The sequence below is a fragment of the Rhinoraja longicauda genome, chromosome 12 (assembly GCF_053455715.1).
Source record: "Rhinoraja longicauda isolate Sanriku21f chromosome 12, sRhiLon1.1, whole genome shotgun sequence".
Lineage (NCBI taxonomy): Eukaryota > Metazoa > Chordata > Chondrichthyes > Rajiformes > Arhynchobatidae > Rhinoraja > Rhinoraja longicauda.
The window spans coordinates 5,881,365-5,894,071 of record NC_135964.1 but is presented as its reverse complement, the minus strand read 5'-3'; the positions used below and the strand labels follow the sequence as shown (position 1 = coordinate 5,894,071).

The 12,707-nt window shown below is 44.5% G+C and overlaps 1 protein-coding gene across 1 annotated transcript in view; it reads right to left on the bottom strand.

Annotated features, from left to right (window-relative positions):
• LOC144598679 (galactosylgalactosylxylosylprotein 3-beta-glucuronosyltransferase 1-like) overlaps positions 1-12,707 on the bottom strand; it is a 104,597-nt gene that overhangs the window by 7,093 nt on the left and 84,797 nt on the right. The window contains exons 4-5 of the mRNA XM_078408931.1: positions 10,884-11,180; positions 4,284-4,397 (exon numbers count right to left, since the gene is read on the bottom strand). Of these exons, the coding sequence (XP_078265057.1) occupies positions 4,311-4,397; positions 10,884-11,180 (384 nt within the window). The 3' untranslated portion in view covers positions 4,284-4,310. The remainder of the gene's footprint in view (positions 1-4,283; positions 4,398-10,883; positions 11,181-12,707) is intronic.

Here is a 12,707-nt window from a genome sequence, read left to right as displayed (position 1 = left end):
AACCCTGGAACTGAATCTAACCACAGACAGCTCTTCCATAAAACCTTGTATTTCACATTTGAAACACCACTCTTTAATTCTCGATTCTTGGCAGCAGATGTATTGCCCATCCCTTGTTACCCAGCAATGTTTGGCATTCTTCTTGATTTAACCTTGTAGGGGGTAATCATAGGGCAACCACATAGTTGAGGGATTGGGGTTAATTCACAGGATACTTTTACGATACAAAACCTGTGACCAGTGATATTCTGCAGGGATTAGAGTCATAGAGTGATACAGTGCGGAAACATGCCCTTCGGCCCAACTTGTCCACACTGGCCAACATGTCCCAGCTACGATTGTCCCACTTGCCTGCGCTTGGTCCATATCTCTCCAAACCTGTCCTATCCATGCACCTGTCTAACTGTTTCTTAAACGGTGAGATAGTCCCAGCCTCAGCTACCTCCTCTGGCACCTTGTTCCACACACCCACCACCCTGTGTGTGAAAAAGTTACCCCTCGGATCCCTATTAAATCTTTTCTCCTTCACCACGAACCTATGTCCTCTGCTCCTCAACTCCCCTACTCTGGGCAAGAGACTCTGTGCATCTACCCGATCTATTCCTCTCATGATCTTATACATCTCGAAAAGAGATGTATCCTCATCCTCCTGCGCTCCATGGAATAGAGTCCCAGCTGGGACCCCTGCTGATTGTTATTTATAATTGGCAATGTGATGTAAATGCAGATAGTGTGATTAAGTTCACAGATGACACAAAATTTGAGGATATTGTTGGATAGCAGGGAGGGTGGTCATAAGGTCACACAGCATGGACAAGGGCCTTTAGGCCTAACGTGCCCATCTACACCCATCCATGTACCTGCACAAAATGTTTTTAAAACATTATAATAGTACCTGCCTCATCTACCTTCTCTGGCAGCTCGTTCCATGTACCCACAACCCTTTGTGTACAAAAAAAATTGTCCCTTGTGTTTCTATTAAATCTTTCCCCCCTCACCTTAAGCCTGTATCCTCTGTTTCTTGATTCCCCTACTCTGGCTGAAAGACTACATTTATCCTATCTATTCCTCACATGATCTTACACACCTCTGTAAGATAACCCCTCATTCTCTTGCGCTCCAAGGAATAAAGTCCTAGCCTTGGGCCCTCAATAGACAATAGACAATAGATGCAGGAGGAGGCCATTCGGCCCTTCGAGCCAGCACCGCCATTCAATGTGATCATGGCTGATCATTCTCAATCAGTACCCCGTTCCTGCCTTCTCCCCATACCCCCTGACTCCACTATCCTTAAGAGCTCTATCCAGCTCTCTCTTGAATGCATTCAGAGAGTTGGCCTCCACTGCCTTCTGAGGCAGAGAATTCCACAGATTCACAACTCTCTGACTGAAAAAGTTTTTCCTCATCTCAGTTCTAAATGGCCTACCCCTTATTCTTAAACTGTGGCCCCTTGTTCTGGACTCCCCCAACATTGGGAACATGTTTCCTGCCTCTAACGTGTCCAACCCCTTAATAATCTTATACGTTTCGATAAGATCTCCTCTCATCCTTCTAAATTCCAGTGTATACAAGCCTAGTCGCTCCAGTCTTTCAACATATGATAGTCCCGCCATTCCGGGAATTAACCTAGTAAACCTACGCTGCACTCCCTCAATAGCATGAATATCCTTCCTCAAATTTGGAGACCAAAACTGCACACAGTACTCCAGGTGCGGTCACACTAGGGCCCTGTACAATGGGGTTGTGTACTATGGGGGGGGAATGGGAACTGTAAATGTAAAATTGTCTCTTCCGAACGGAGACGCGACCTTTTGTTTCTGGGTCGTGTCTCCGTTCCCGCTGCGACCTACCACCGGCCATGCACCTGGAGCTGGTGGCCTCCACCTGGGACTCGCCTGTGGAGGCTCCGGCCGCGGGCCACGTGGACGTCGGAAGCTCGCAACCCCCTGGGTGGGGGCCGACATCGGGAGCTCTGGCAGCGGCAGCGTCTTCGCCCGCCCCGAGTCACGGGGCTTGCGTTGGCCCGCCGTGGACTTTTCACCGTCCGGCGCGGCCTGAAATAGGCCGCGGGATTTTCTCCGCCCGGCGGGGGCTTCAATGTCGGGAGCCACGACCGCCCCGACGTGCAGCGGCAGTGGCATAGGCAGCGGCAGCGTCTTCGCCCATCCTGAATCGCGTGGCTTGGGTCGGCCCGCTGCGGACCTTTCACCGTCCGGTGCGGCCTGGAATGTGGCAACTTCAACAGCCTGACCGCGGGAGAAGACGGCAGGGGAAGAGAAAAGACATTCTGGCCTTCCATCACAGTGAGGAGGGGACTGGAGGAGACTCACTGTGATGGATGTTTCTTTTTGTTTGGTGTTGGTTTTTTGGTTGTGTGTGTTATTGCTTATTTTTATTGCTCTTATTGTTGGACTCTGGGTAATCTTTCATTTCACTGCACATTTATGTGTATGTGACAAATAAACTTGACTATTGACTATTTACTGATGGTTGGAGATGAGTTTGTTTTTCTGGGTTATTGAACAAGACCTCTCCATTATTGGGCTACAAATCATGATGCTTATGGAGTGCTACTGTTAAATTACTAACGTAAGAAATCCATAAGCTGTTGCCAAGGGAGTCTGTATTCCCTCAGGGCCTAGATTAATGCTATCTCCAGAGCACCCTGGAGCTCTGCAAACATCCTGTTCCTTTTGATGTAAATCATGAACTATTCCGCACCGTTAATTGTTGGCAGGTTTTACCACATGTTGTTAATAAACAGTGAAGTGCTGTCCTTATTAACTGCCATGGAAATTCACTTTGACTACCTTGGCAGTCACCCCACCCCCTATGGATGTGAACTATACACCACTACCAATGGCCACGTCATGAAATAACCCAGAGCTTGTTCATCATAGTTGTGATCTTCTACAAGCCAATCTCAAGTGTACGACCAAAAATACTATGAACACATCTGGTGACCCATCAGACACCCAAACACCCTTGACTTCTGCTTTACAGCTGCATAGCAGTAGAGTTGTTGCACAATGGCCCCAAAAAATATTTTAAAAATAGATCAATTTGTTGATCGAGTAAACTACACTTGTTTCTTGTGGGTATTGTATTTCATATTGGTCCTTTTTTATGGCTTCTCTATGACTTCATCGAATCACACAGGATCTTTGCTTGCAAGTAACCTGCAACTAAGTGAAACGTTTCTCTTTCTTCATTGCCCACGTCTGATCATTGGGCAATCCATGTATTCTCCAGCAAGCGGTTCACTGTGATTGGAGTCAATTACCTTGCTGCCCCTTAGCTGATTTAACCTAATTACGTTTAAGATTAATCTACTGGGTCTCACTTCATAAAGCACCTGCTTATGAGATTTTTGCAAATCGTCCCAATATTAAAGACTATCTTCTCCTAAGGAAGGGCTGCAACATGAGAAAGTGGTCGAGTAGGCGGCACGAATAATGAATGTAAAGTTCACATGGACTCTCATGGCCTTAAAGTGATATATAGCAATGACTTATTAAAAACAATGTACAGATATTTATTGGTATTTTGAAATCTGCTTTGCTGTCCATTCGGTGCCATTTATCCATGAACAGATAAATATCAGCTTTGAAACATTCTACATTTTAAAAATGAGTTTAAAACTTTGCACGCAGAGGGGAGGTCCTCCATTGTTTGATATCCTCTCTCAAATCACTCGAACCATTTCCAATCCCCTTCGTGGGGCCTCTTGTTTGAGCACCTTACAAATTGCGAAGCTAGAAATTTATCCTGAGTTTCAGCGCTGGAATTAGCTCCAGGTTCCAGAGATTGAAATATGTAAAATGCATTGTTTGCATTGCTTGATGTTCCACCCATTTGGACGTTGATGGTAAACAGATAGAATTTGCTGAACACCTTCGCTCGGTCCGCCTTGCCTGCGTTTAAGTGCAATAAATTGGAATCTAGAGTTCAAATGTTCAGTTGTGATCATCTGCCCTGTAGTAAATGCATTGGAAACTTTAAGAAAATGGATAATAATATTCTTTGTGTTATTATTTGGCAGTTGAAGCTGTTCAGGATCTGTATCCAAAACCAGCTAATTTTACATTTAATGTCTGAAATTCAAAGTTGTTCTAACATTGTTTTTGTTAAAGCTTAACAACTTTAATAAGTGTAAATACGTGAGTGGGGAAAACAATTAGATGCCAGCAACCAGTTCACTTAAGCAATGGATCTTCAAAGTCCAGACCAAAGTCAAAGTAGATAAATGTTAAACATTTAATATGCATTCAATTGTGACTTACAGGAAATGCCTTCAGTCTCAGTAAAGGTCACACTTCCACTCTTGGATCAGTGAATCCATTCTTCCCTTCATTAATGAGAACTGGTTTCTCAGTTCGAGTATGCCAAACGAGGATCTGCAAAATGATCACATATAACAATAGCAATGTCAACTCTTTTTCTTTTGTACTCAATGATTCAAACCACTGCGCTGGCCAGCCGTTTGCTGGATTAACCTTGTTCGAGGGCAAAGGAAGTTTAGTGAGTGTGACCACAAGTGTTTTGCTCAAAGAGAAGCTACCCGTCCTGTGACAATGGTTTGACTCCCTGTCGGAGTCAGAGAGACCACTGTTTAGTTTCATTTATTACTAGACAAAGTGGACCCGTTGGGCCCAAACCTCTCCTGCATTGGTGCAGCACCCTGTCCTCCCCCCCCCCTCCCCTCTCTCCTCAACCCCCCCTCCCTTCTCTCCCACTCCCCCATTTCCCCTCCCTCCTCCCCTCCTTTTAAACTTTAAAATGTGAATAACTTAAAAAATATAGCACCGATTTCAATAAAAGTACTTGCATTATCACTAAAGTGACAATGGTGAGTAAGGTGGGCCTAAAATTGTTGCGCTATCGTGTACCGTTTTGGCTGAAGTTCAGACACAAACAAGATAACAAATGAGTTTTAGTATATAGATTGTCGAGTGTACCGAGGTACAGTGAAAAGCTTTTGTTGTGTGCTCTCCAGGCTGCAGAAAGACAATACATGATTACAATCGAGCCAATTGCAATGTATAGATACATGATAAGGGAATAACGTTTAGTGCAAGGTAAAGCCAGCAAAGTTGGATCAAGGATAGTCCGAGGGTCACCAAAGAGGTGGATAGTAGTTCAGCACAGCTCTCTGGTTGCATCACGAATTTAAAATCTTCAGTTGTTGAATTAGCAAGGATTTTATTCTATTTTATTTCTCACTCTACAATATTTGATTCGTAGCTAAGAAATTGCAATGTAATATTTAAAACTAATTCTGCATAACTTACAATGTGCATTGAAAACCATCAGTTTATTGGCTAATAACTTTATTCCTACCTCAAACCCAATTAGAAATTTGCATCATAAAATCTTTTGTGTAAAATACTGGAATATGAACCCAAGAGTTGTCCATGAACTCAGCATTTGCGTCTGGTCTGCCAAATCATAAAGTCATAGAAATGGACAGCACAGAAATGGGCCTTTCAGCCCAACTCATCCACGATGACCTAATCCTATTTGCCCACATTAGGCCCTGAAAACTGTGACCACCACGATCATGAATAGCTTCTTCCCAGCAACCATCAGGCTCTTGAACACGCCACAGCACTGACCTGAGCAGATAGGATCTTCAATAGACTGTGTCTTTAATTGAACTACAGACTCCATTTTATTTTGTACTTGACCAAGTGGACCCATTGGGCCCAAACCTCTCCTGCATTGGTGCAGCACCCTCCCCCTCCCCCTCTCTCCCCCCCTCCCCTCCCCTCTCCTCTCTCCTCTCCCCTCCCCCCTCCTCCCACCCCCCTCCCCCCTCCTCCCCCCCCCCTCCTCCCTCCCTGCTCCCTCCCTCCACCTTCCTCCCCCATCTCCCCCTCCCTCCTCTCCCCCCACTCCATCCCCAACCCACCTTATCCTCCATCCTCCCCACTTCCTCCCTAGGAGATAAGATTTAAACTTTAAAACGTGAATAACTTTTTTAAAAATAACACCGATTTCGATGAAACTTCTTCCATTAGCACCAAAGGGACGACGGTGGGTAAGGTGGGTCTAAAATGTTTGCGCTATCGTGTACCGTTTCGGCTGTAGTTCAGGAACAAACAAATGTGAGTTTTAGTATACGGATTATAATGGTGAGCTAGTATTATGTTTAGTTTACTATATTTTTGATTATTACAGGCACTCCATGGAATTTCCGGCACCCTTGGGCCCAGAGCCTTGCCGGTTTATCCATTTTGCCGGGACAACAGAGGTCGTGTAATAATAATTCAACAATACACCTCTGACCCACTAATTATACCCCTCTCGTGCCTCTAAAGTACCTTGGACTCTTAGAAACATAAATAAAGAATTGACAATTAACAAAGAAGTAAACAATTAACTGAGGACGGAGGCAAGCGTCCCGAAAGAGCATGCACCATATGCAATTTTTCATATTTTTGTCTGGATTAAAGGAGGTGCCGAACCATCAGTTGCCGGAAAATCGGTGGTGGACCTGTATGAATTATCTGTGTGCTATTGCATTTTCAGGCCTATTCAGTTGCAGCAAGTAACAATTTCATTATTCTTTCGTTGGTACATTTAACAAATGAACGCTCTTGATTCTCAAATCATCCTATTCCTGATAGTTAAACTGCAGGAGTTCATCAGGGCAGGGTCCTCAGACCCAACCACATCCAGCTACGTGATCTACGATGAAGGGGAAAGCATTAGGATGCCTTCCTCTCCTTAATTCATCAGTCCGCTCTTTGCCAGAGATGCTGCCTGTCCTGCTGAGTTACTCCTGCATTTTATGTCTATCTTTACACAAAGTTGGATTCTATTTGCAACTCCTTTGCAAATAAAACAGTTCAAGTTTGCGTGTGGCACAAACCAGGCAATAGCCATGGTAGCAAATAACGTCTAAGCCACAAAAGTGTAATGGAAACACAGAGGTGTGGACAAAGAAGAGCAAGAGTTGTCCAATCGGCACTTCGAGCCTGCTCTCCCATTCAGTGCAATCACAGATTAGGGTTGGGCTGGTAGCAGTTCACTGTTCTCATCTGCTGTCATACATTGCTTCTAGCAGGAGAGGACGTTTAAAGACCAACACCCTAAGAGTTTCACCTGGTGAAGGTTAGGCAATTAGTAATGGACTACACCCCATAGGAATGGTACATTGATTGTGAACATTACAAACAACATACATTAACTTTAGATAGCTCCTCCCTCCCTCCCTTCCCCTTCCCAGTTCTCCCACTGACTTCCTGTCTCCACCTATTTATTCACAAAATGCTGGAGAAACTCAGCAGGTCAGGCAACATCTCAGGAGAGAAGGAATGGACTCATGTCTCCACCTATATCCTTTCTTTGTCCCACCCCCCCTGACATCAGTCTGAAGAAGGGTCTCGACCCGAAACGTCACCCATTCCTTCTCTCCTGAGACGCTGAGTTACTCCAGCATTTTGTGATACTTTACACTGGCAATGTCCCTGGGATAAAGGGATCCAAGAGCCCATTAACAATTGACCACTGTTTCTCAGTCATGCCTAGTTTTGGACATGAGCTCAAAAAGTTGAGAATGAGTGGCTTGTCTCTACTGATTGACTTTCAATGTCATGGTTTGATTTGAGTTGATGGAGTGATACACATCATAGAGGTTTGCTTGAGAAAGAGTAAATGAGAGTAAAGGAGGCTATTGTCGGGACAATCGCCTCCTCTTGAATGTCAAAAAAACTAAGGAGCTGATTGTGGACTTTAGAAGGGCTCAACATCCAAGGACGTACACGCCACTGGAAATAAATGGGTCTATTGTGGATAGGGTGAGCAGCTTTAAATACCTGGGAGTCCACATCACAGAGGATCTGACATGGACAACACACATTGCCGCACTGGTGGATAAGGCACCTTAGACAGCTGAGGAAATTCAGAGTCTCTCTGAGGAACCTTCAATGCTTCTACTCTGGGGCTGTAGAAAGCATCCTGTCCGGCAACATCACAATCTGGTTTGGGAACAGCTCTGCCCAGGACAGGATGGCCCTGCAGAGAGTAGTGCGTTCGGCAGAATGCACCATGGGAACTACACTCGCCCCCCTGCGGGATCTATACATCAGGAGGTGCAGATCCAGAGCAAGCAAGATTATGAGGGACCCCAGCCACCCCAGCAATGGACTGTTCCAGCTGCTACGGTCAGGCAAACGCCTCCGCTGTCAAGCTGTGAAAACGGAAAGGATGAGACGGAGTTTCTTCCCACAGGCTATCAGGACTGTTAACTATTATAACTCCAGGGACTACATTTTCTTTTCTGTATTAATTTTAATTTATATGCTGTAATTGTAATTTCTTTTTTTGCACAATCCGCAGGCATTGCCACTTTCATTTCACTGTACATCGTGTATGTGTATGTGACAAATAAACTTGACTTGACTTGAGACTTGGTTGGAACATTACTCTACTTTAGTGCAGTTTGAAGCTTTGGGTTCCAGCTCCCTTAACGTTACAAGTTCCCGCAACAGGCTGGTCTCCTGGTATCCTCCCTTGACACCATACAGCTGGAAGTTGGCTGAAGATTTCTCAAGTATTAGTTTAACATTGATTGCAAAGCCGGCCATAACTTACAATGTGCATTGAAAACCATCAGTTTATTGGCTAATAACTTTATTCCTACCTCAAACCCAATTAGAAATTTGCATCACAAAATCTTTTGTGTAAAATGCTGGAAAATGAACCCAAGAGTTGTCCATGAACTCCACATTTGCGCCTGGTCTGCCAAATCATAAAGTCATAGAAACGGACAGCACAGAAATGGGCCTTTCAGCTCAACACATCCACAATGACCCAATCCTATTTGCCCACATTAGGCCCTGAAAACTGTGACCACCACGATCATGAATAGCTTCTTCCCAGCAACCATCAGGCTCTTGAACACGCCACAACACTGACCTGAGCAGATAGGATCTTCAATAGACTGTGTCTTTAATTGAACTACAGACTCCATTTTATTTTGTACTTGACCAAGTGGACCCATTGGGCCCAAACCTCTCCTGCATTGGTGCAGCACCCTCCCCCTCCCCCTCTCTCCCCCCCCTCCCCTCCCCTCTCCTCTCTCCTCTCTCCTCTCCCCTCCCCCCTCCTCCCCTCCCCCCTCCTCCCATCCCCCCTCCCCTCCTCCCTCCCCCCTCCTCCCTCCCTGCTCCCTCCCTCCACCTTCCTCCCCCCTCTCCCCCTCCCTCCTCTCCCCTCCACTCCATCCCCAACCCACCTTATCCTCCATCCTCCCCACTTCCTCCCTAGGAGATAAGATTTAAACTTTAAAACGTGAATAACTTTTTAAAAAATAACACCGATTTCGATGAAACTTCTTCCATTAGCACCAAAGGGACGACGGTGGGTAAGGTGGGCCTAAAATGTTTGCACTATCGTGTACCGTTTCGGCTGTAGTTCAGGAACAAACAAATGTGAGTTTTAGTATACGGATTATAATGGTGAGCTAGTATTATGTTTAGTTGACTATATTTTTGATTATTACAGGCACACCATGGATTTTCCGGCACCCTTGGGCCCAGAGCCTTGCCGGTTTATCCATTTTGCGGGGACAACAGAGGTTGTGTAATAATAATTCAATAATACACCTCTGACCCACTAATTATACCCCTCTCGTGCCTCTAAAGTACCTTGGCCTCTTAGAAACATAAATAAAGAATTGACAATTAACAAAGAAGTAAACAATTAACTGAGGACGGAGGCAAGCGTCCCGAAAGAGCATGCACCATATGCAATTTTTCATATTTTTGTCTGGATTAAAGGAGGTGCCGAACCATCAGTTGCCGGAAAATCGGTGGTGGACCTGTATGAATTATCTGTGTGCTATTGCATTTTCAGGCCTATTCAGTTGCAGCAAGTAACAATTTCATTATTCTTTCGTTGGTACATTTAACAAATGAACGCTCTTGATTCTCAAATCATCCTATTCCTGATAGATAAACTGCAGGAGTTCATCAGGGCAGGGTCCTCAGACCCAACCACATCCAGCTACGTAATCTACGATGAAGGGGAAAGCATTAGGATGCCTTCCTCTCCTTAATTCATCAGTCTGCTCTTTGCCAGAGATGCTGCCTGTCCTGCTGAGTTACTCCTGCATTTTATGTCTATCTTTACACAAAGTTGGATTCTATTTGCAACTCCTTTGCAAATAAAACAGTTCAAGTTTGCGTGTGGCACAAACCAGGCAATAGCCATGGTAGCAAATAACGTCTAAGCCGCAAAAGTGTAATGGAAACACAGAGGTGTGGACAAAGAAGAGCAAGAGTTGTCCAATCGGCACTTCGAGCCTGCTCTCCCATTCAGTGCAATCACAGATTAGGGTTGGGCTGGTAGCAGTTCACTGTTCTCACCTGCTGTCGTACATTGCTTCTAGCAGGAGAGGACGTTTAAAGACCAACACCCTAAGAGTTTCACCTGGTGAAGGTTAGGCAATTAGTAATGGACTACACCCCATAGGAATGGTACATTGATTGTGAACATTATAAACAACATACATTAACTCCTCTCTCCCTCCCTTCCCCTTCCCAGTTCTCCCACTGACTTCCTGTCTCCACCTATTTATTCACAAAATGCTGGAGAAACTCAGCAGGTCAGGCAACATCTCAGGAGAGAAGGAATGGACTCATGTCTCCACCTATATCCTTTCTTTGTCCCACCCCCCCCTGACATCAGTCTGAAGAAGGGTCTCGACCCGAAACGTCACCCATTCCTTCTCTCCTGAGACGCTGAGTTACTCCAGCATTTTGTGATACTTTACACTGGCAATGTCCCTGGGATAAAGGGATCCAAGAGCCCATTTACAATTGACCACTGTTTCTCAGTAATGCCTAGTTTTGGACATGGTTGGAACGTTACTCTACTTTAGTGCAGTTTGAAGCTTTGGGTTCCAGCTCCCTTAACGTTACAAGTTCCCGCAACAGGCTGGTCTCCTGGTATCCTCCCTTGACACCATACAGCTGGAAGTTGGCTGAAGATTTCTCAAGTATTAGTTTAACATTGATTGCAAAGCCGGCCATGTCAATGGCGAAAGGTCGATTCGGATCAAAGACAGTTTTCCAACCGACGACTTTTCCTGCAGTGTTCACTTTGGGAGATTCGTACAGCAGTCCACCAACAAAAGCCACAGGCCATACCGATACCTTTTTAGTGAATCGCATCTGAAAAATACGAAATAGAGGGAGTTAGGCTTATTATAAACTGCATGTCTTTACTTTTGTTGCCTGACAAATATAAAACTGAAAACTTTATTTGACCATTTACTACATTTGTTAACCAGCTTTATCTATTTGATTGTAGGGTTGCCCCCAAGACACACAGTAGCTATGGTCTGCTTTTTGCCTTTTCGACAACTTTTCAAATGCTTTTAGGTTTTCCACATGTCATTTTATGTATCCTAAAAAAAAAACCTTTTGGTTTACTTCTATAAAGTCACAGATTTCTATTTTAATAAAATGTGTTTCATCTAACATCATTCCTAAAGTTTATCTCAAAAACACTGATTTCTGACCGTGACCAAGGTTTTACTGACAAAAACTAGCAAATAATATTTATTCTCTCCAGATTCTTTTGAATCCCCCACACATCCTTAAGCACAACCTTACCTCAGCCAACAATGGTCTTGCACAAGCTTGGTCTTGTTTAACGAGACTAATTGACACCTAATTGCATATGTATTTGTTGTGTTGCATTTAATGTGCCTGTAAAGCTGTGGCAAGCAAGAATCTCATTGTTCTCGCCCAAGTGCGTATGACTATTGAACACTCTTGATTCTCTTGGCACCTGAAGTTGGTTGTCAACATTCACAGGTCGACAATAAGGAGGACAGTGTATCCATACATAAGACAGAACATGTCTTTAATATTCAACTCGGCGGGACCAAGCGCAGGCTCGGCAATAGATTCACTGCACACCTCCGCACAGTCTGCCTAGGCCTACGTCATCTCCCGGTTGCTAAACACTTTAACTCCCCCTTCCCATTCCATTATGACCTCCTCCACCGTCAGAATGAGGCCCAATGCAATTTGGAGGAACAGCACCTCGTATTTCACTTGGGCAGCTTACAACCTATTACAATCAATATTGATTTGTTTTCACTTGGAGTAACCCTTGCTTTCCCTCTCTCTCTGTCCCTCCCCACCCTAGCTCTCTGACTTGTTTCATCGTCCTCCTGATTAGTTTTACTGATTGTATGCTTCCTTGTCACCTTCCCCTCAGCCAACAATGAACCACTCTACATTTCCTTTTCAACGTCTGCTTTGATCTGTCGTTTTCACACCTTACCCTTCCCTATCTCGTGACTCCCTCTCTTCGGACTCTCAGTCTGAAGAATGGTCTTGACCCGAAACGGCACCTATTCCTTTTCTCCAGAGATGCTGCCTGTCCCTCTGAGTTACTCCAGTATTTTGGGTCTATCTCCAGAAATACATTTTGGAGTGCGACAAAATTCTTGTTCTCACCTACAGGTTAAAACTAATGTGTCTCTCAGCCCAATGTACCAAATACCAGGTGAATCATTCACCAGGGTGCAATTTTCCTATTCAGAAGCTCAAAACCCAGTATGATTCTGATTAAGCTAATATTAATTCAAAAAAAATAGAAGGAAATATTTTTTTAAGTATCTTTGCAGGAATTAGAGGATCATCGATTTGTATGAACTACCAGGTGTGATTAAATTGTAAGAAAAT